General features: G+C 41.1%; 3 protein-coding genes across 3 annotated transcripts; all 3 read right to left on the bottom strand.

Moving 5' to 3' along the window:
* Positions 1 to 5,577: 5,577 nt before the first annotated feature.
* On the bottom strand, positions 5,578 to 7,925 carry faslg (Fas ligand (TNF superfamily, member 6); the record flags this gene model as incomplete). Its single annotated transcript, XM_080729977.1, has 3 exons — positions 5,578 to 5,999; positions 6,699 to 6,744; positions 7,653 to 7,925. The coding sequence occupies 3 exons, from the start codon at positions 7,923 to 7,925 to the stop codon at positions 5,578 to 5,580; spliced, it is 741 nt and encodes a 246-aa protein (XP_080586103.1).
* Positions 7,926 to 11,408: 3,483 nt separating this feature from the next.
* On the bottom strand, positions 11,409 to 15,520 carry LOC308284993 (uncharacterized protein). The gene is made up of 5 exons (XM_080725714.1): positions 15,359 to 15,520; positions 14,579 to 14,616; positions 14,403 to 14,477; positions 13,966 to 14,158; positions 11,409 to 12,856 (listed from the first exon to the last, which is right to left on the bottom strand). The coding sequence occupies exons 1-5, from the start codon at positions 15,423 to 15,425 to the stop codon at positions 12,282 to 12,284; spliced, it is 948 nt and encodes a 315-aa protein (XP_080581840.1). The 5' UTR covers positions 15,426 to 15,520; the 3' UTR covers positions 11,409 to 12,281.
* A 2,822-nt stretch (positions 15,521 to 18,342) lies between these two features.
* On the bottom strand, positions 18,343 to 22,305 carry caiap (CARD- and ANK-containing Inflammasome Adaptor Protein; the record flags this gene model as incomplete). The annotated part of the gene is made up of 4 exons (XM_080729965.1): positions 18,343 to 19,092; positions 19,520 to 19,742; positions 20,821 to 21,004; positions 21,282 to 22,305. The coding sequence occupies 4 exons, from the start codon at positions 22,303 to 22,305 to the stop codon at positions 18,343 to 18,345; spliced, it is 2,181 nt and encodes a 726-aa protein (XP_080586091.1).
* Between the last annotated feature and the right edge of the window lie 2,070 nt (positions 22,306 to 24,375).

The following is a 24,375-nucleotide window of genomic DNA, read 5'->3' as shown; positions in this document are numbered from 1 at the left end:
AAAATGTAATATTTTAGGTGTTGTGGCCTGAAAAGGTTGAGAACCACTGGAGTATAGGCGGGTTCCTCAATAATGTGTTTACTTGTATCTGTCTCTCTTTAGGGTCAACACTCTCTGCATCCAAAGAGTAAACTGTTCTGCTGATGTTAATGAATAAAACAACAGAAAGATAACGTTTTAATCTAAGAAACTAGTCGTGTTGTTCCTAAGCTTTGTATACATGTATTCTCAACAGTTTTACAAACTGTTGATGGCCAAATGGACCTTTATGGACGGGTAACTCTGAGACTGTACAAATGGAGTATTTGCATAAGGATAAGGATTTTACTGTGTGCAGTCTATAGTATATGTGAAAATAACGAGCGGCTAGGATGAGCCGATGTGCAACCCAGCTCTGACAGCAGGTGGATGTGGAGGATCTCTGACACGGAGGCCAGGGGACGCAAGGGCATGACTGTTTCACTCATGACCACAGGTCACAAGACGAAAATATTAATAAAAGGCAAAGAAGTTTAGGGGTTTAGGGTTTAGCATGGATGAAAATAGGGCCCTAAATGTGTAGGTTTTCCAAGTGGGTTCGAGAAAAGATAGATAGATATGTACACGTAGGTAGGTAGGTGCAGCGTACCTACCTACTGTATCAATGAACATTTTCTCCAGTCTGCCTACATTTGCTGGTTGTCCTAAGATATCTGCACTGTAAATTCCTGACACTGCTTTGTTCCACCTGCATTACGTTGTTAAATCCTGAAAGTTAATTTCTCTCTGAGAGGGAACCAACATAATTCTCTGCGGTAAACAAAGCACGAATCAAGATAAACCAGTTCCAGCGGTTGTGCTAAGATATCTGCACCTTCAATTCCTGGCACTGCTTTGTTGCACCTACTGCACATTACGTGCAATGTAAATGTAGTGCTTTTGCTGAAGTGACAGTCTTCCCTTGCCAAATGTAACTCTCAGAATTTGACGTTGAGTCAACAAATCTCATCATGTCCATATACATTTTCGATGTGACAATTGTGAGTCACAAAGAACTGTACCAGGCATCATGCAAGTAATGTGAATACTTACTTAGTGCCCCCAAAAGCAAAACATTTCATATAATTTCATTTTATATTTACTTTTTTTTTTTTTTAACTCTCAAAACCCAATTCTACAATCACTCATACGTATGTAATAAACCTGAAGACCTCCCACATAGGGAAAAGATAGGTAGGTAGGTAGTTAGGTAGGTATAGGGGAACATGATGATTGCAGTACTGCCCCACAGTAAATATGAGACAAAGATACTATAGGGAAGAGAACAAGTACAGATAAGTAGAAAGAAACACTAATAAAAAGGGTAACAAAATAATATACTGTACGTAAATGCGGTATAAATATGAGATTCAACATGGCCTTCTGCACCTGGTTATTACATGAATCAACTAGGGTTTAAGTGGGTAATCACTGGGTAACATTTCACTAGGTGACTAAAATTGTAGATGTGCAAAGGTTGCAGCACAGAAAAGGAAGCCTTGGTTGTTTCAAATGAAAAGCAGTTCACTGAATATGTGACAGAGGGAGCTGCAAACTAAGAAAAGACAAGGAGGTTCCTTCTCATGTCTGCATCATCATTCCTTTACACTAGTAAGACGCCTCAGGGCAACAAGCGCCATGTCTTTTGACCATCTGGCTAGTGATGTATATCGGACCAGAGATCCATGTACTGTATATGGAGATAACGGTATGCTGTGAGAGCCCAAACATGCTTACTAAGTTATTCGTTATGTGAAAGTCCTATGATGTCTATGACATCTGACATCCCTTTTATGCCCATACATGGAGATCCCTGTCTCTAAAACCAGCCACACAGATATGAGCTGTCTTGGCCATATATGGATTCTGTTAGTGTGGTATGTGGCCAATGTGGCCTCCATATATGGGCATTCCCATATGAAGTCCTGTTAGAAAAGGGATTCTGTTAGTGTGGTTCCCCTGACATCAAAGTGATGTGTTAACAATAATTGAACTCTTGAGAGTCTAAAATGAAACCAAAATGGGCTCTCAAGAGTTAAAGATCTCTAAGGGACCATTTGTTTACCAACTCTCCATAATTTAGCTGGGGACCACCTGGAACCCCCTCAAGGACCACACCACCGTCCTCTTCGTTTCTGAGTAATCCTTAACTTTCTATACTAAAAGAAGTAGAGGTCCGTGCTGGAGAACTGGTGAATTTAATTAAACAAAAATATATTCCACAAAAGTCACGTGAACAGCCAGGGTTCTATCTTCATATCAACCGCAACAACAAAAGAAATCACTACACTCTGTGTTAAGTTAACAACATTCCCAAGCCATAGAGTTATAATAGTCCCAAGCGCATCCCATAATACACCTCTGCAGCCCGCCAACTCTTAAAGGCATAATTAAAGGCACATACCCCTGGCCCTATTGTATATAGCATAGGGTTACACCACTGGCACTGGTGGTCCCTGGACCACTGACTGGTCTACACAACATTGTGGTTTGACCAACTAGTCATACCCAGCTGATGGTGGTGGCGGTTGACCTAGTTAACGGTTTACAGATTTGAGTAATATCAGCTGATACTGTGGCATTTAAGTATATGCAAGTGGAACAAGCACATGTGTGATTACTGTTAAGGACTGTTGCTATGGGATCTAGAAGACAACAGTTAATTTTCACACTTCACTTATATTAATATTAGTCATAGTGTCGCTGGTTCCTTCTTGGAATCTTGGTAAACAACCTGCAAGAATCAGCATCTCTTCATTCAACCATCTTTCTTGTACATTTCTTCATGTTCAAAGTCAAATAACAGAATTTAAGTTATTATTATTGTTTCTAAATGTTTTTTCCCTAATGTCATTTATTACGAAAATAATTTCTTCTTGAATATCCCTTCAACCATTGTTAAATGTAAATTAGGACCACAAGTCCCTAGGACGTTTTTTTGACTGTACCTCTTGCTGTTGAAAATGTTGCAATAAAATATTCAATCAATCAATCAATCAATCAATCAATCAATCAATCAATCAATCAATCAATCAATCAATCAATCAATGTTCTGCCTGTACTGCCATGTACACTTGTGTTTGATGCCAAAAAAGGCATCATTTTCATTGCTATTACCGCTACTACCTTTTCAGCTCTAATAGGAAAGCCTTCGCACGCGCCATATTATAGCACTGAATTCTTACATTGATTTCAGTTAGTGGGTGCCAGCCGTCAAAAAAGAAGAAGAAAAAAAAAAAAACGTTATTGGTTATGGTTATTCAGACATGTGCTTTTTGTGTTTTTGCTTAGTCAGACCATTTCTCATACTATAGCGTAGCCTACACCTGAATATCTTGTGTTTGTGGTTGTGAATGACTAAAATGCAAAGACTGGTTTCTCTTTGAGCATGAATTCACCTGACCACCAGCAGGCAGTTAGCCCAGCTACAAGGAAAGCTTCATTCATCACCATCATCATCACCACCACCACTATCATCATCATTCAGTCTTTCATCAAAGGCTGGGAAAGCCAGCACCACGTCATTTGCATACCTGCCAACCTCAGACCATCGGAAAACAGGAGATTTATTCTAGGGGGCTGGGGGGCGTATGTTAGTGACCACAGGCCCAAGCGGGGGGTCTGGGGTCACCCCCCCCCCCCCCCCCCCCCCCGGATTTCTTTTAAGAACATAGATGTAATTTCCAGTATTTCGTTGGATTTGTGGGGTTTGATTCTTTTATCAGGCTTTACTATAGGATCCATTAAAAAGCTCTGAAGCGGGTTGCCATGCAAAAAGGGTGAAAATCCCCCAAAAGAGGAGAAAAACAGGAGAAATTCTGTTACAAGTAAAAGTCCGATAATCAAATATTTCTTGAGTAAAAGTACAATTGCATTGGTATCAAAATGTACTTTAAGTACCGAAAGTAGAAAGTACTCATTATGCAGAATGTCCTGTTTCACAAGTTTTCAAATGTATACACATCTTTTATTTTGAAAATAGCAGATAATAATCCCACAATGGGTTGCATCGATTCGCGACTCATTGTGAGCTTGTAGATTGGCTATTTTCAAATGGCTGAAATGTATATAGGGCTGAAGTGGTTAATGTATGTTTTGTTATACATAAAATCTATAAAGTAACTAGTAAGTAAAGTTGTTTGTAAGAATTGCAGTAGAGTAGTACAACATTTGCCTCTGAGATGTAGTGGAGTATAAGTAAAAGTACTGAAAATTGGAAATACTCCAGAATACCTCAAAATTGTACACAAGTACAGTACTTGTACAGTAAATGCACGTAGTTACTTTACACCACTGATGAAGAATACAGGCTCTTGTGCAGTGAACATGAAATATAGTTTAGCAAATGTGCAGAGCTCTTAACGTCCTGTCGGCTTCGACAGACATTGAAACGCGTTGTATAAGCGGAGACCACTGTAATATTCACACAGGAAGGAAACGCAGATAGAAAAGAACACCCTGCGCCTCATTGAGGTCTTTCTATCCACACATGGCCCCCCTCTCTGTGCCCAGCATGCTGTATCTGAGCATGTTCACACGTTGTGTGCGTATGTGTGTGTGTGTGTGTGTGTGTGTGTGTGTGTGTGTGTGTGTGTGTGTGTGTGTGTGCGTGCAGCATGCAGAGCTGTGATAGATTTTTTTTAAGTGGTTGTCTCAAAACTACTGCAATGTGAGAACACAAAGCAATAAGACTATGATCATGTTCATATGAAGGATAATAAATAAAAGAAAATTAGTACGATTGAGTTGGTCTTTGCATGTATTTGCATATTTTCCAGCTGTCATGAGTGCCTTTGATATGTGGGCTTGTTATGATTGAGAGCCTGGAAAATAAATCACCATCCAGATTTAAATGAAAAATATTAATTTCAAATTATTCCAACATATGAGAAAAATCCACATACTGTACATTCAGACCTGACATCCAGTGTCAGATTCACATAACGATAAATAATAAATATCTATAAGATAATGTTTTCCTTATCCACTATCACCTTAGTGTTACATGGAATCTCTCACAGCATCCATTACCGAACAGTAACTGTATCTGCAGGCCAATGCATGTCTTGAGAAGAAACCATTCTTTTCACCATCACTAAAACTGTATAAAAATATATTCACTTATTCACTCATTGTTGCAACACTAATACCAACTTCAAGTTCAGCTACCTTGCTACAAATATAACTGAGGTCAGTCAGCGAAATCAATTGTGCACATCTGATATTATGTACTGCCTGGGAGTCTCATTAAGTCATTTAAAATAATTGGGGGGGAAAAGGGTTCTTTACAGGTTTGTTTTACTCTCAGAGATGTATTAACATTCTATGTTGTGCTGTGCACTGTTTATACAGTATATCCTTCCATGTTGTTGGGTACATCCACCTGCCATCATTAAGCCCCATTTATACTTCATCGAACAGCGGTGTTGCACTGCGAAGATGGCTGATCTACAAGCTCAGGTGAATGCAGCTAACTTCTGCTAAGACTGAAAACCAGCAGTACCTGCTTCCAGCTAACCCCTCCTCAGGGTTCACTTTAGAATAGAAAAGCTCACTGCCTTAGATCTTGTAGAGGCCAAAGAAATTGGCATGATGCTGATGGCTGAGATACGAGGGATGAGAGACATTCACAAACACCCTGTCCTGTTTCTCTAGGTGCAGGGCGGAGGCCAGGTAACTCTCTGAAGTCCAGACATTGCTCTGCCTCTGGCTGCAGAAGCCAGCTCTGTGGGCCTCCATCAGTGTCAGAGGCGTGTCCATCTGCCCCGCTCTCCTCACAAACACAGTGTGAGAGTACAAGTCTGTCGGGGCGCAGTTCCTGAAGAGCAGCTCCACCCGCGAGTAGATGTGGTAGAGACCAGTGTGGTTGACCTGCAGACCCCCATCCTCCACACGGTAGGCTACGCCCCCCTCTGTGAACGCACGGCCTGCCTTCGCCTCCCATCGCAAGGTCTTCTGGGACACATCTTTTTCAATCCGCCCTGTGAGAGGCAGGGGAAGATGACATGTTAGATCAGGGGTCTTCAACGTTTTCAGGCCAAGGACCCCTTAGTTGAGCGAGAGGTTAAGCAGGGACCCCCACAACCGTTTCATAGATTCCATATAGTTTAATCGTTTGACAGCACAATCATCGGTGTATTTTGGATTCATGTAAATTTGTGTTTTCAGATATTTAACCACTGTCAATACTTAATAAACTTGACCTTTCACTCTGTACTTAGTCTGCTCTTTCCCCCCTCTACACCAAACCTCTTGCCGAAAATAGACGATCTTGGAACCACGTTAACCATTATTTTGTAGATCTGCTATTTTTGGCTAATGTTCTCAGAATAAAATAAAAAAGGTTTCTATCACACAAAGATTTGGAGGACCCCCTGTTGAAGACCCTTGTGTTAGATATTAGAACCCGGAGGAGAGAAAGAGGCAGGAGGAGGGAGGATAGAAGATGACAGGTGAAGAGATGATAGTTGGAGGACAGGAATGGAAATGTTCATGCTTACCTATAACATGTGCTGAAGCTCTACTGTCTGTGTTTTCTCCATGCAGCTCAGGTACTTGGAAACCTGAAATAGGTATTGGAGAACACCTGTCAGCAATCATCTTCTGATTTCCGACCCTGCTTTTAAAACGCGATTGCCTTTAATAGTGGTGACCTTCTTAGTTAATGTGGTATCACTTACCAACTTGCTTTGCGGGTGTGAGAAATTCTTTCTCTGTGTCAATTTCCTGTTAGATGAATGATAAGGAGAAGGAGATATCTCAATACCACGTCACATGAAAACACTAACCACGGATGAATGATGAATGCATGACATGGTCATGGAAAGCTTTTTATTCCAATTTGAAATCACCCTCTCATGTATGATTAAAAGCACTTTTCAGTTGAACAATATCAAAAACCATGAAGCAACATCATGTCTTCTAAGGGGTTTCTGCTGAGTTCAATGTTTGAGGAGGATATCCTGTCTCTAGTGGACCGGTGACCACAAAAGAAAGCCTTCAGGTTTTTAGCTTACACTTTTAAATGTCAGAGCGGAGGTGAGGTGAAGCTTCTGGTGAAGTTTAAAACACATAACGAATTGACTATAATTATTTGACTCTGGTTTGCATGTTTTCCAGAAATATACAATTTCCACTATCACCACCTTACTACGCAACACCTACAGTTTCCCCACTCACTTTCCAGTGGTCAGAGATGCCATATCTGTGATTGTATGTTCCATTTCTGTGTCATCCTTTTCTTTTTCACAATGCTTGCCTAAACACTTCTTACAATCACATTTTAGTTAAATTCCTTTATTATATATTATTTGAATATAATGTAATAATATAATTATTTAAATAAATGCAGTTCAGGTATTTATATACAGTGCCTGTTCCCAAAACAAAATCATGTTAGTTTCGTTAAAGGCTCTTTACATCTTCAATCTATATTCTTATATTACATCTGCAATACCAGCCAATCTCTCCCATAACACTTTACCTGTATTATATTAACCCAGTAAAAAATTAACCACTTTAACCATTATTTTATGCGCACAGCGCACCAAGAGCCGTGCTGCAAGCTTGTAGATCTGCTATTTTTGAAAAATGTGTGCAAATCTTTGAATACATATTTTTCAAAGCAAACTGACCTGTCTTATATTAACCAGTTCTCTCTGTAACTTGTAGATCTGGTAAGCTCCCAGCCCCATGGCTGCAAACACCAGCAGTAGGAGGAACAGCAGAACCACCAGCAGGCCAGGGCTGACCCCCATGCAGCTCTGTCTCTTCCCCCGGCTCCTTGCTCTCTCCTGGGCAGGAGGAAAGGCCCAGCAGGGTATCAGGCCCGGGGGCTGGACCGAATGCTCTCCACCATTGTCCACCAGAAAGACCTGTGGGAACGGATAGCTCTGATCCTGGCTCATGGTGCAAATCTATAGGTGCAACAAAGAGAGAGAGTATTGCCTCTGTATGCCCAAGGCAGTGTGTAGCCTCTGTATGCTGAAGGCGTGCATGTATGTTTCTATCTGAGCACCGTGTCTTTAAAAGTCTGACGCCTTCAGGAGTCAAGCCCTCTAAAACCCACAGCCTCCACCCACACACGTATATGGACTGATGTGTGACATTACTGGCTGCACAGTTTACTTGTCACTCACTCCATCCATTAATCACTTTCCTGTGCGCGCTCACCGCTCACGCACGCACGCATGCAAGCGCATGCACACGTGCACACACACACACACACACACACACACACACACACACACACACACACACACACACACACACACACACACACACACACACACACACACACACACACACACAACAAAGACAAAAAGCATTACTCAAATAAGCTATTACTTGTTCTATATTTTCTGTTATTACTTGTTCTATTTTCTGTAACTTTTGGTCTTTGGCCATTTATAAATTCTGTCCCCACAGAGTGCAGGCAAAAAGAAACTTAATAAAAAGAAAGAAGACATGGAAGGAAGCATGGGTTTTAGCTGACCAAAGATCTTACGAAACGCAAGCAGAGATTGCAGACTGTCTAGAGCGCAACCACAACTTTTTACAATTTCCATGAAAGGCAGCAATGACAATACTCACCTGATGAATACATCACAGCCCAAATGCAAAGGCTGAGAGATTTCCTCTTGCCCCAGAATTCACCAGAGGATGACATTTAGGGTTTCCCGTGGCTTCTGTTCCACTACGAATCTTTAAGCCTAAATTACTGAAAGATATTCTTAAATCAGTTCTTTTCAGCAAGCAACACAGTTATAAATTGGGCTTAATATTACCCACATTTTACAATAACACAATTGCATTAAATGTAGATTTACATGAAATAATTCATTAGTTAAAAGCATGTACAGGATTCATCAGAGTCAGCCCAAGGATCATGTTTACTTTGCTAAATCACGCAAGAGAAAGATTGTTAGTAAACATTGCTATAGCAGTTTCACAAGCACACAGATTGTAATCTTGGTGGGAGTACATCACTGCCACATGAAAAAGAAACATGGTTGTAATCTGCTTTCATGATGGCAGTGTGAGACCTGAGAGCAGTGAGGTAGAGATACAGAGCAAGCTGCAGGGAGGGAGAGAGAGATTTGAGATGAGTTGTAAAAAGGGACCCCAATTTAAACAATCCCAAAAGCTTTCTTGTGGTGTTTATCCTTTTTAATTGACCTTGTACCAGTGAACTGTAGTGTCCTGTACCTTTTCCTGTGCAAATTGCAAACCCCTAATAGTCTTCAATCTATCAATCAAAAATCACATTTAGCACCACAACCAATGCATCGGAGCCATCTGGTCTTGACTTACAGGAAAGTTAAGATGAACACCCCTCCCCTCCCCACTACTGCAATCTGCACTCAACGTGTAGCTTTCCAACACTGTGGTTTCTCTATCACCTTTAGGGTATTGTATCTGCCATGGGCGTATGCTGATATTTCATTATTTTCACTGTGGTTATGGCAGTTTCCATAAGACTAATACAACTGACAGAATCGGGACTGACAAACTATAGCCATTGGTTAGTAGGCTTAGATGTGTGGTTTGATGAAATATTTTCCACTGAAAGGGCATCACCATACTAACGTAGAAGGCTTAGCTCCCCCATCGTAGGGCAAGGCTGTTAACCATATTGATGACCAACTGACCACCTGACCCTTAGGCACAGCTTGTGACTGTGCCATGCTTTAATGGCATGTACCATACCCACAAGGTCTCTGTCTGATAGAAATGAGGCCTTATCTACTGCCATGGAGCCTGTACCTAAAACAATGAGAATTGTTTTGGTTTATAAGGCTCAGCCTGGTGTCATGCAGACACCAGCGAAGGACATCTCTTCAGGAACCTATTAACTCTTTGTCTTGTCATCTGTGGAAACTTCCTATGAACTGTTGAAACGTCATCCATTGACTGACCAAATGACCATACTTAAACTCATGTCAAAACATAATTTGTCAGAGAGAGCACGAACCTTTGATTATTTCTGTACTGTACCTGTCTTGAATTCTCTCTCTCCATAGTAAACATTCCATTCTCACTCTGAACCACTCTCCTGTCTTATTTCTTTGTGATGGATTATTGTATCTCATAGGGGAATAAGAAGGTGTTTTTGTTTACAAATAATATATTTATCAGTTACAATACACAGTAGTTGTTCAAAGGTTAAGTGAGGACCGCCACGGGGGCCGATTGGAAAGAAGAGGAAAATGGAAGAGAAATTCATGAGTACCGTAAATTAAATATATAAAAAGAAAATCGAAAAAGAAGAAGAAAAAAAGACAAGACAAGCAATGCAATCAGTGGCAGGCAGGAGCAGTGTGGAAAAAGTATTCACATTTCTTACTTAAGTAAAAGTACATTTTCAAATGGGTGATACGTATATAGGGCTGAAGTGGTTAATGTATGTTTTGCAATAATAATACAAATCTACAAAGTAACTACAGTAGTAACTGAACTTTTCAAATAATTGTAGTGGGGTAAAAGTACAATATTTGCCTCTGAGGTGTAGTGGAGTAGAAGTAAAAATGCTGAAAATTGGAAATACTTCAGTAGAGTAAAAGAATACCTCATAATTGTACAGAACTTGAGTAAATATACTTAGTTACTTTACACCACTGGGCAGGAGACAATGCACAACATTGCCCTATAGTCAGCAGAGAAAGGAACTACTGTACTACTAACTGTAGAAATAGAGTACAACAAGCTCAATGCCAAGAAAACAAAAGTAATTCAACAGAGGACAGAGCGATACATGCTATACTGCCAGTGAGATGGTGCTCGAGGTAGTCAATGACTTCAGATATATCTGAGCCTGGACTGTCTCATCCTAAAGGGATCTGAAGGTCCGGCACTTGCCTGGATGGTCAGAGAGGGAAGGACAAGGCTGGATTTGTAGACAGTGTCAGGCTATTTTTTTCTGATCGCAAAAATAAAAACCTAGGTTTCGGAGGCTAGTGTCAGGCACACTGCTGTTTGGGGGGGGGGGTCCTTGACATGGAAAAGATTAGCAACCCCTATGTGTGCAGTTTACACTGTTAGTCAACTGTACGAGAACTGCATTGAATGGAATGAATATAATAATTACCATTATGCAAAATGTTCTGCAGAATCCATCATTTATTTGTCATTTATTAAAACAGCAATGACACCTTTAACAGCATCTTCCATTTTGTGATGATTCACGGCTTTAAATGTCTGACATCAAATTGTGAAATACCTCATTTACAGGGATGAATTTCATAGTGGTCGCTTTATTGGGTATAATTTATGAGTATGAAAGGTATGTAAAAAAACAAAGGCCCAAAAATAGCACCCTGTTAAAATCAGTGTCATGTAGATCTGTATCTGCACCCAGCATCACAGAAACCGGAATTGCATTACATCATCTTTCTTTGTCATCAGAGAAAAGACTCTAGTACAAACTCTAGGTGCAACACATGTGCTGTGAACTGTGTCAGGGGAATGACTTTAATTTCTCCAGGTCTCAACAGGGACCTGGAGACCTATAAATGGAACCCCATAGAGGGAACCCCCTTGGTGCACTGTGCATGTCATTGCTGTCTGGCAGAATCTCCATATTTTGTGTTTTGTCATACTAACTTCAGTGTCAGGCAAAAGTAGCAAAAATGTTATGCAACACATTTCGAGTTTGTACATCTATTTTAATTCAGAAAATTAACAGTTTTGGACATGTGAGGTTTCCACCCGACAGACCTCTGTCTATACAGTGTGCCACGTCAGTGGTAAGTGGTAACCATAAGCCATGTAAAGTTCCTGCTTTCAACAAGTCGACACACCAGTTTCCCAGAAACATCATCTCGAAAGCAGCCCTCATAGCTGCAACTCAGATGGGGGATATGAAGGGGGGTTTGGGGTCTAACCAGGTCGTGACTCGTGCACAGCCTTACTGCATGCAGTACTTCTAACCAGCGACTCACTTAGTCAGCAAGTATTGTCTTCAGCCTGCATAATGGTGCAATGGTGCATGTGTGTGGTCTTGATGACTGATTGCACGGTAGAATGCGCAGCAGAATGACTTCATGAGAAAGACCATTTCTCCACTTTTCAAAACTAAACCCACATGCCAAGTCATTCTTGTATTTTGTCACAGATCTGATTAAATGCTGCAATATCTTACATAATTACCTCTGTAGTTTACACCATTCATTTACAGCAGAATACCTATAATGTACGACAAAGCATCGTGAGTTGCCAGAAAAACACATGTTATCTTAGCCATATCAATGAAAAAACTACCAGTGTCATGTATCAGAGTCTTCCTCTGAAGAAGAATAACAGCCTAGTCCAAGTACATTCCCTGCTTCCATCGTCCCAATGATGCATGATTTTGTGGTCCTCCCTGTTGAGTCAGACCCTGGAATTTGCTCTTTCTGTCCACCAATGTCCCTTTTTGCTGTCCTTCCCTCACCGTCATCTTCAAATATGTCTCTGCTCTGATTCAAAATAGTTTGTCCCAGAGTGGGATTATAGAGGTTTGGCAGGCCAGACTGCAACGTCCTGGCTAGGCTATGTGTATGAGACAGACCTGGCTGAGCTACCGGTCCTCTGAACCCAGCCACTGCCACTGCCAGTCGGGTACGGTCGAAAGAGAGGGGCTGGTCCTGGTCTGCACACACTTGGCTTGGAGGTTCTTCTGGAGGGGGATTGTGGGTAACTGGGGCTCTGGGCTCAGCTTCTGGTTGGTTGTGATGTCCTGTTGTTTGGCCATCAGCGGAGGCTGCGTACCTTCCTGTCCTTTCGCCGCCAGCCAAGTCACTTTCATCTCCCCTCAGGGGACCACCGCCGCCATGTGGCTCACAATACTGTGGTTTCTTAACTGTGAATGAAGAGTGAAAGCAGGGGAGAGAACCCAAGGCTTGTAATATGTTTGATGTAAAGGTCTGACACTATCAAGACAAATGAAACCGAAATCCAAATCTGTATTCAGGGGTTAAAGCCAAAGCCAAGACAGACCATGTCCCAATATGCAATATTTGGGGTGTTACCCTGAAATTCTGAACTGCCTTCACTGAATGGGTGTGTGCCAATCCATGCTTCATTTTATAGAAGTAGCTTCTGAAGTTCTGTTGTATTCATGCTAGTCTGGCCAATTCAACTCATTGAAATTGTAAATGCTTTTTAATTAGGAGATCACTTGACTAGCGTTTTGGCAACTTGAACTTTGTCATTCATGGCACGGCTATCGCTACACCTCTCCCTTATTTATTTTTTGCAGATCTGCACTGATCTCAGAAATAGCCTCTATGGAATCCTCAAGACTGAAATCAGTCCCCAGGACTGAGAACCTTAACCCCACGCATCACTCCATTACACGTTGTAAAGCTTGTTGATCAGCTATTTCCGCTATTTTTTAATTTTTTGTATTTATGTTCCAATGTTCAAAACCCAAAACACAATTCAATCATTAATCGCAATTATGTGTGTGACAATTAATTGTCAACTTAAATTTGTCAACTTAAATTTGTAATCGTGACAGCCCTAAATCAAACACTAATAGGTATAAAATAAGATAAGATTTGCTTCAGGTTATACTATTGGTTGAAATCCCCTCCCTAATGAAAAGCATTAAGCATATAAAAAGAGTTCTAAGAAACATCTTGAACCAACAGAGTGACACACGTTCCTAACAATACTACAATTGAATTTCCCCCTTGGGATAATAAAGGTATCTATCTATCTACAATGGGAGCAACAAAGTCATTTTAGATAAATCTTCTGTTCATTAAAAGATGGCACAGCTTCCACCTACTCACTCTACTTTCATTGATGGGCCGTGGACAGTTCAGAAACATGCGTACCAATGACATCATCAAAGGGGATTCCAAGCCAATAGAAACTACATCATTAAAGTATAAATAAAGATAAGCAATCAGCAAAAAGCTGCTTACGTCAGCAGAACACTAAATCTATCTGCTTTTAACTGACCGGTGTTTGGAGAGTCTTGTGCGTCTTCCCTCCTCTTCTTGGCATATGCCCGGGGAGTCCATGGCTTGTGTTTACAGGAGGGGTCGAGAATCCGTAGTTTGGTGATGAAGCGTTTGTACTCTTTCTCCAGAGCGTCGATGCATAGCTGGAACTCCGCTATCTTTCTTTCTGGGTAGTGGGAAAGCTGCGACTGCTGTGAATTATCAAGAAAAACTATTTGTAGCAGTATAGTTCCCAAACCTAGTTCTGACACTGTTTCAATCACCTCTGGAGAGAGAAACAATGGAGATTAAACTGATGGATGATAGCGGTCAGCATGATTTATCATTGCGATGAATCTGGCCATTGTGAATTTTCCTGAACAATTCTACGAATTGCCAGCACACAGTTGGAATTGGGTTCAACACACGATGCATTATTAGAAACGGTACATTTACCTGCAGGTAATACTCAATTTCACTCTTGATACTAGGGATCCACTTTTTCACAGATGAGGCAGAATTCAGTGTGGACTGTAGGAAAAAGGAATGACATTAAAATGGGTTTAGGCAGTATTACATTGAAATGTCTTGTGTCATCCCGGTGTTTAACTTTTACAGCTTTAATAAATTACCAATTTGGGTCTCCGCTCTTGTACTTTGATGCGTCCTTCTGCAGAAAATATGAAAGCCATGTTATATTATTTTATCTCGATTAGAGATTAGACTGCTCCATACCAACATCAGAAAAATAACATTGACCAAGGACTACTTGGGGTGGTGGGATAATGAGAGTTACTGTAACTCATTATCCCACCACACCAAGTAGTCCTTGGTCAGCGTAGTGTACTGTGTAACCTAACGTGTCTACCTGTAGGTAATGCATGCTTTTAACTCCTAATGCCATGCTTATATAAACATTATTGGATTTGGGCAGTATAAATAAGTATTAGTGGATTCATTCATTCTGCAAACTAGCACAAATAGGCTGTCAGCTTCCTACTGTTAACTGTAGCCTCTGCTTGCTACTGACTGAGGTGGACAGTATGGTGATGCGAGGTTAGCCTGCTAGGCTATACTTACTGTTTGTATAGACTTCCTGTTTTTTTGTTCTTTCTTTTTTTTACCGACTATATCTACTGCATAGTACTGTGTTCTATTCGTCTGTCATTCAATGTTAATATGAGATACTTAAATGGTTTCCTGTGGAAATAAGCTTAGTCTTTTCTAGGATCTCCTTTTAGTAGACATTGTACCAGTGAACTGTACCGTCATGAAACTGTACCTTTCCTATGCAAACTCCTAATAAGGTCTTCAATCAATCAATCAATCAATCAATCAGGCTGCTATATGCTAGCAGAGATGCACAACTTTCCAACATGTTAATGGAGCTTAGCAACAAAACAACAACTTGCCCTCTCTCTCTTTCTGAAGCCACAGTCTGTTCAGTCTTCCTTGCTGCTTCTCCTCGTTCCTTGCCATCTTTCCGCCGTAAAGCGTTGTTGCCAAAAGTGTACAAATGGATAGTGAAGGCTGCTAAAGATGTACTGGGTCTGACTCAAGATAACTATAAAGAAGGTAGAGTCACCAAAACGGCTGGGCATCCGCCATTGACGCTCATGGGAGCCAAAACTGGGACCGGAAGTTGTGTGAACTGCAATGGAGTCCATGGCAGAAGGATGACAGCCAGCTGGCTGGACCATGCTTGTGAATAAATTATTTCTGAACGTTTGTCTCTTTTGTCAGTTAATCGGTCCAGGAATATAAAAGAATGCATATCACAGGTTGTTTTCCAATCAATTGTTTTTTTATGTGCACACTGTATAATTTTATTGAGGCATCTAAACAGCGTCATCCTCCGTCATGTATCGTTTCTGGTAGTGTTGCCAGGTTCTGAGAAATAAGCAACCAGGCCTAGGAAAACAAGACCAAAATAACCAACCAGGGCCAGGCAGGTACTAGGCTTTTATGAGCACTTACTGCTGTATTGAAAATAACCATCAACAAGCTAATAGATCTGCTAAGAATTTGATAACTTTCTGCATAATGAGCACTTTCTATATTGGTACTTTTTAAATATTTTATTTTAATATCATTCATTTTTAATTCCTGAGTTTAACTTGTGAGATTATTTCTAAATTGCTGTATTGATTGATTACTTACAGTTTGCAGAGACAGGTACAGAGAAGTAGGCTACAGTAGGCTGTCTGCTAAAATTATTTTTCCAAAAAAGTACAAGTAGGCTATGGCTTGTTTCCATGGGGTCCTTTGTACTCAATTGATCGAAACGTTGATAATATTGATGATACTTTTACTCAAGTAAAAAACGTTGGTACCACCACCACCACTTAGAACCACTGGTTAAAACAATAAAAATCCCATTCCCTTGTTACTGCATATCCTATGCAAAGTAGCCTACTGTGCTCCATCGGTCTCTTTCAATGTTATGAGATACATAAAGTGGCTTAAAATAAGACGAAAAGCTTACTAGGATCTCCTTTTAGCTGACCTTGTACCAATGGTTAGGCTACAAGTAGGCCTACTGTCATAAAACTGTACGTTTTCCAGGCTGTTAATACATTCTTCAATCAATAAAAAATAAATAAATAAGCAACTTGTTCACTTTAGAACAGAGGTCTTCAATCTGCTCCATCAGATGGAGCAGATTGAACATTCGGGTAGGCTATATTCATGTATGACATTGTGTTTCATATGTATTTTTTTTAAACATGAATACATAGGCATACCTTATTGAGAACAATGTCAATAATACTATCAACAATGTCAACCTCCGCGGACCCCCTGGGGGTCGTCGACCCCCCCCCCCACACACACACACACTCCCAAGACGCCACCTGCAATAACCAATATTTACAAGCAACTTCACAGACAAATAAGTCCAAAGTCGCTTATAATAAGCACACATGGCAACACTAAATCCTTGGCACGTTCAGAACGTACATTGTACTCTTTAGATACCTCTATAAAATTGCACAGTGTGCACATTGAAAAGTAACATAGCAGAAAAAAAGTTTTATATGATGTCTTTTATTTTCCAGAAGTGATTATTTGACAAAGGTCTAAGACAGTCAGAATAATTGTTTGTTGTTGGTTTGTTCATGAGCTTCTCCACGGACTTCCATGGAATCCAATGCAGGCCACCAAACTTCCGGCCGCAGGTCTGGCTCCCATGGTGAGACGAATCTGCCGTCTGGAATTGCATGATAGCGAAAATGACGTATATGTCCCTACCTTTGTTTTTAATTTCCTTGGTCTGACTGTTTGTTTTGTTGTTCCACCACGTCACGTGACTTTGGAACACCGTGGTCACATGTTCACTCACTTTATGTCAATGGTTCCCAAACAGTGGGTCGGGAGCATAGAGGTAGGACTCGGGAGCTAGCTACAGTCTATGGTCGGGAGCCATTTGTGGGTCGCGGACAGTTTTTATGGGACACGAGTAAATGTCAACACATAATACAAAATAAAAATAAATGTCATTAAAAACATGAATATATATTTGTTTTAATACAAAAATCTAAGAAATTCCATAAATTAGAAAACAAATGTTTAGGAAGTTGTGAAAATGCTTCTATTTTCACTAGTTTAATTGGGTCCCGGGCAAATGTGTAATTTCTCTATTTGGTCACGGGCTAAAACGTTTGGGAAGCACTGTCTTTATGTGGTCCAAAAACGAGTCAGTAGAGTTAGGTCTAGACGTCTAGACTCTAGATTGTTAACCTACTTGAGGTGCGTTATTGGCTCCACCATGTGGTCAATTAGAGGAACGACGGTTGACAGTTATTGAAAGCAAAACAATGAAATTACAAATATCTTCTCAGTCAATAAAATGAAACGTTGGATATGATACGTATTTATATCCGAACAAATGAACATCTGGGGATATAATTGGTTGTAGTGTAGCAAATTATGCTAATATTTACTTTATTATATTTACTTATAATGCCCATTGTAAATTTTACTATGGGCAAGATCAAGCAAATCTAGCCTATAAAGAAATACTTGAGCCCCCCCTCAAAGAAAGGCAAATATTTTACACTTAAAATGTTTAGATATGGGAATCCTTCCATAATTTCACAACCCCATTGACTTTTTTTGGAAAGTCAGTCACAACAACACAACTGGACTGCAATGGAATCAAGCAGTAAGCTTTTTTGCATTATCCTTTTCATTATGGTGGATGTAGCCTATATGTTACAAGAGACATGTTTTATTTCATGACCAATAAAACAATATCAATCAATCAATCAATCAATCAATCAACCAACCAACCAACCAACCAATCAATCAATCAAGAGCAATACCCCTTAAAATAGTCTATACGTAGCTCAATGAAGTTACTATAATCCATTCTACTAAATGTCCATCTTCCCTTCCCCTACTTGATCAGAAACATCTTTCTCTTCAGCAAGGTTGCGATGGCCTCATGCTCCGACGTGTTTTCACCCTCTGCCACCTGTAACGGTGTCTTCCCCACGTTGTTGGTGGTCTGCAGATCTGCCCTCTTGCCCTGTCCCACCTGTCCGGCCTGACCCCAGCCCAGCAGCCTCCTGACTGCCTCCTGGTGGCCACCCCGAGCAGCACAGTGTAATGGTGTGTCTTTACTGTTGTCCATGGCGTTGATCTTTGCCCCGGCCTCCAGGAGCAGCTCCACCGCCCTGTGGTGGCCTTTATCAGCTGCAGCGTGGAGCGGGGTTTTCCTCCACACGTTCCTCTCGTCCACTCCCTTGTTATTCAGCGCTTGAAGAAGCGCCGTGACCACTGCCGCCTGCCCGCCGGCCGCCGCGTAATGGAGAGCAGTGGAACCGTTCATGTCCTTGGCCCCTGCCTTTGCCTTGTGGGACAGTAGTGATGTCACCGAGGCTGTGCTTCCCTCACCAGCGGCTAGGTGCAGGGGGGTCTTCTTCTCCTTGTCACTGGCGTTTGGGTCCGCTCCAGCTGTGATGAGAAGGCTCACCACTGGGGTTTCCCTCTGGATCGATGCCGCCCAGTGCAGGGCTGTCCTCCCCTGTCTGTCCTTGGCTCCTGGGTCTGCCTTGCCCTGGAGAAGCTGGCTCACTGTCTCTGTATGACCCTGCTGGCTGGCAATGTGAAGAGGAGTCAGGCCATCCGGACCCACTGCATTTACCTAATGAAATAAAACTAAACGTGTTAAGCATTCACTCATAGTAGTAGTATACAGTATATCGTTGCTGTCCGGACGAAATCAGCTAACTCCATTTTCTTTTTTTCTCATAAATCAGTGCTATTGAACACCGTTTATGTGTGTGTGTTGGTTAAAGAAATATTGAGCCAATGGAAAGTAGTAAAAAGCGCTTCGGACAAAACCTCCTAACTCCACTTGAGCTGGATGTTTTTTGAAAAATGAACATTTTGGAGTTAGCTGGTTTTGGCCAGACAGAAGAGATATTTAGTTTAGCATATACTTTACCACTAAAAGAGCTATATTTAACTTTATGATAGCATAAGTGTCCCTAGGGATCTACAAAATGCCCATCCAAGAATGATTGCTTCTACTCATACATAATACAGTATTTATTTCATTCAGAATTTACCTGAGCCCCAGCTCTCAACAGCAGACCAGCCAATGCTGACCTGTTGTGTTGAGCTGCCACATGCAGAGGGGTATGGCCTTCAGGTCCTGTGACGTTGGGATCGAATCCCTTCTCCAGAAGTGTCTGTACAATAGGCACACTGCCACTCTGGGTAGCCAGGTGTAGAACTGAGGAGAGGTTGGGTAGTGTGGCATCAAGTCTGGCCTGTTTTGCTGCCAGAGCTCTGAAGTCAAATTAAGTAAAATAAAGAGTTGTCATTCATTCAGTTAGATACTTCTATTGTTTGCTATCACATGCAAAAACAAATGTTTTTTTTTATGTATATTGTCATCAGGCAATATACAGTACCTTCTATCCCAGATTCCTTGCCTATGTTCAGTAGCTTCACAAAGTAGAAATGAACAGAGAGCCCACTGACCCGGCTCTCTGATTATTATTAATATGTTTGTGTATAATATGGTCTTGACTGAACTGGCTCTTCTAGTGATGTAGTCTCCTGCCGGAGATTTCACACCAAGTCCGGCGGGAGATCATAGATTTTGTTCGAGTGGTTGATGATCATACCATCAGGAAATAGGTAAAGCATGATTGGATACGATAATTAGTTTCATTCATAGAAGGTTTCATATAAAGGTTCATTCATAGAAAGCTTAATAGAAAGCTTAATGTTACACTTTAATGACATACAGTATTACCATGACATGCTACACATGCACATTTAGTATGTTGCCACGATACACAGGTGGCCAATGGAAGTTGTCTCTGTCCATTTCTACGCTGGGATTGTCTTTTTTGATGAATTATTCCAGTATGTTCTACTGGATGAAACTACTGGATGTAATTTATTTTATGGCAGATTCTACCAGTGGAACCAGAGTTCAACTGATTTTCATTCTTGCAGACTAATTTAAAGGAGTAGTTCACCCCCAAAATGTATTTTTTTCTATTGATTAGTCACGCCATGGAGACTAGAGTTCAATAATATTTTTAGTTTTTTGTCGCATTCCTAAGACATAAATGTGATAACAATAAATTTACCCCCATTCATTACGGATGGGGACCCGTTTCGAAACGGGTCCCCATCCGGAATCAATGGGGGTAAATTTACTCAAATCAAATTTTTGTCTTAGGAATGTGACAAAACCCAAAAAATATTATTGAACTCTAGTCTCCATGGCGTGACTAATCAATGGAAAAAAAGTCATTTTGGGGGTGAACTACTCCTTTAAGCCTAAGGCCCAAAATTAACACAACTAACGGCTCTGTTGAATAATGGCCTTTCTCAGAGTAACCACATTTACCTGAATGCCTCTGTGTGCCCCAACTCAGCAGACAACAGGAGGGCAGTGTATCCCTGCTTGTCATACATATTTACATCAGCTCCGTTGTCTATCAGAGCAGTCACCACTTCATCTTGGTTCTTTTTCACGGCTGAGAAGAGAGCAGAGCCCAGGGTCTCCGCACTCAGGGCTCCTTTAGCATGCGCTAAGATATGCAAAATGATAAATGTGAACATTCTCAGTTTTACATAATAAAGATTCTCTTTCTCAGAGCTATTGAAATTGTCATTAATGTCTACGATGATAATAGTGATACACTGATGGATATGATTCAAATGACAACACTAGAATATGAGGTTGAGACTCACCAAGTAGTAAATGCAGGATAGATCCGTGATTGAGTTCAATAGCTTCACATATGTCTCTATGGCTAACCTTTGCCCCTGCCTTAAGAAGGACTGTCACAGTTTTCTCATTGTTACCAGTGACTGCAAAGAACATTGCTGTCTCCTTGTGGCTGTTCCTAGCATCAACAGCAGCCCCACTCTGCAGCAGCAGCTCAGCCAACCTCCAGTCATCCTCTCTGGCAGCGATGTGGAGGAACGAGTCTTGCATCTGTTTTTGCCTGGTCTCCTCTTTCACAAGGGCTTTGACTGATTCTAGGTGCTTGTTCTTTGCTGCCAGGTGGACGGGTGTCTTGGCCTGTTTATCCTGGAGGTAAATGGGGGCCCCGCTCTTTACGAGGGCCCTGACTGCCTCAGTGTGGCCCCTGTTGGCTGCCCGGTGAAGAGCTGTTTGACCATTGCTATCTATCAGGTCCAGCCTGGCCCCTCTATGGATGAGGAGCTCGATGACGGACAGGTGGCCATGCTCGGCAGCTATGTGTAACAGCGTTTCATTGGTGGAATTAACAATGTTAATGTCAGCGTCTTCTAACAGCTCCTTCAGCAGTGACAAGTCCTCCGAGGCAACGATGTCAAAAATGTTTTGTGGCTTGCTCTGTGCTGGTTCATACCACACTGGGACCATGGTCCTGTCCTCCTTTTGAGTTTTAGAGCTCTTACTGCCTGAATTAGATGCCTTCTGTTTATTAATCTTAACCAATCCATCCTTATCCCTCTCTAACAAATACCCAATCAGCTGTCTCCTAGGGTCTCGGACATGCTCATTCACAACTCCCACATAGGCCTTGATGCGCTGATACAGGTCCGGCTCTGCTAGCAGCAGACACGGGTGGAAGAATTTCCGACATGCCCTCTCACCTCTGGCCACCAGGATGTCCAGGACCCTGGAGTTCTGCTCTTTCTGCGTCCCGATGGTCAGAACAATGGATTTTTTGGCAGTTGTGATGACTCCCTCTGTGACGAGAAGATCCAGCAGGTGCTCAGTATGTGAGATGCCATAGACCAGATCCGACTTCTTTGCCTTGATCACATCTATAGCATAGGGATTAGCAGTGTGTACCGCTTTAAAATTCTGAACCCCTTTGAGGTTTGTGTTGATCATTTTAAAATGACATGATTAAATAATAATTATTCTAGTAAATGTAATCATATGCCAACACACTCATCAAGCCAGAGATCTCATAAGGACTGTCTAGTACTGTATTTGTTTGTGTGTATTACTGTATACATCTCATTGCTAAGTGAATTATCTCACCTAGGCAACCAGGTAACTAGAGGCAGCATTTACTGTGGACAACTCTACCTGTCCATTGTGTGGCTTTGGCCACAGTTGTCATTATGCTGCTAAAACCTGCAATGAAGTTATTGCTTGTGTTCGTAAACAGGGCCTGCTGTGAATCTTCATAAAACTGCTTCCAGTCATGATGAAGAAAATGTACCGTATGTTGTTCTAAAAGAAACCTTTCAGACAGGAGTCTACTTAACACAACAGTAAAACAGAGTAAAAATAATAATATGGCACATATACAAATACAATACACCTGTAGCTTGCTACTCCTCTTGTTCTTCAGTGTTTTTCTTGTTGTGTAATATGGAAGCCTATGGACCAAATTAACACGACTGACATGATTTAGTTTATGTGTTTTATTTGTCTGTCATTTAATGTTGTATGAGTATGAGTTGTAAAAAGGGACCCCAATTGAAATAAGCCCTAAAGCTTTCTTGTGGTGTTTATCAGTGAACTGTACTGTCCTCCTGTACCTTATATGCAAACCTCTAATAGGTTCAATCAATCAATTCACCACAATGAGAAATGTATTTCCGGGTAGATCGTGCTGGCATTTCTGTAAGAACGGGACACTTGTTATCAGAGGCGTAATTTCAGAAAGAAATAGGGGGTGGCAAAAATAGGTTCCACTAAGCCCCATTTCTAAAATAATGATCTATGAGCTTGTAGATACATATCTGTTTGGGGGGCGAAAAGAAAAAGATGTTCGCCAATTATGACATTTGCAAAAAGGCTTATCTAACAAAATTATAACATGTGTCACATTGCGATTAAATCAGATTCATCTGCAAAAACAACAAAGTTGGGGTCTTGGGGACAATATGCATAAAATAATTTAAATTGAGGTTAAATGTGCACACTTGCCATCCCCTGATACACCAAATGACACCCCTGCTTGTTATTGTTATTGACTATTAGAAATATAGGCTATTGTTGTTCTACATATCCACAGGATGACAAACAGATATGCATATAATGTTTTGTTCACTTAATTATACATTGTGTAAATGTCCATCTACCCAGAAGTACCACTTAAAATGAGATATTCAGCCTTCAAATCCAGGCCTGCTGTATATTGCACTGATCAGAGCAATGGTCACATGCAGACTAATGGCCATTTGAAGTGTTAAACACTGCTGTAGCGCATGTGTGCAATTTAGGGTTTATGGTGTGACAATTTTCATGCCAGAGGCTGAACATAGTTTTTTTGTGCCAAGCATGGTGTGAATTTAGAGCATCAGTGCACCTGTGGCACCTTGGGCTATTGTCATGGCAGACCCCTGAACAGTTAGAAAGTCAATTATGCTTTTATGATCCCCGATCACAATAGTACTACTACTATTCGATAATTTGGTCCCCACTTTTACTATACAGACGAATTTTAGGCTATGTAGGCCTAGCTTTTATGGTCCCTTCTTATCACTATATTAATATATAGGCCTATATTATTTCTACAATTTTAACTTGTATCTGAAGTACAAGGATGTCACTGCCCATAATGCTGCTACCATCAGGTATTTTGTCTGTTTAGTTTAGTACAGTAGGCCTATGTGACAAATAACACCTTGAAATTGGACATCAAAGAGCACCTGTAACAGTAACTCCATAGCCTACCATTAGAAACGTTAAAAATAAATAGATTTAATCAATGAATTAACAGCTTAAAGGCTTAAAGTTGTTATATAGGGTGGACTCAGGTAATGTGGGCCATCAGGTAATGTGAGCCAGCCATAGTTTCAGGCTCCTAGCAACTGTGCCTTTAAATCTTTGCAGCCAATGGCTGCACATGTTCTTGCCACAGCTGTGCTTGACACCAACAAGTGATTTGATTGGTCCATAGTCGTTTTGATGGGAGGAGCTAAGCCACACAACAAGACCTGCTGG

Source organism: Nannobrachium achirus (assembly GCF_963921795.1).
Source record: "Nannobrachium achirus genome assembly, chromosome: 1".
NCBI lineage: Eukaryota > Metazoa > Chordata > Actinopteri > Myctophiformes > Myctophidae > Nannobrachium > Nannobrachium achirus.
This window is presented reverse-complemented; position numbering and strand designations above follow the sequence as displayed.

Excerpts from the sequence above, each read along its gene's own strand:
- LOC308284993 (XM_080725714.1), bottom strand. The coding sequence starts at position 15,425 with ATGGCAAGGAACGAGGAGAAGCAGCAAGGAAGACTGAACAGACTGTGG. Across the intron at positions 14,159-14,402 it reads AAATTGAGTATTACCTGCAG|CAGTCGCAGCTTTCCCACTA; the intron begins GTAAATGTACCG and ends GATAATTCACAG. Across the intron at positions 12,857-13,965 it reads ACAAGACTCTCCAAACACCG|TTAAGAAACCACAGTATTGT; the intron begins GTCAGTTAAAAG and ends CTTCATTCACAG.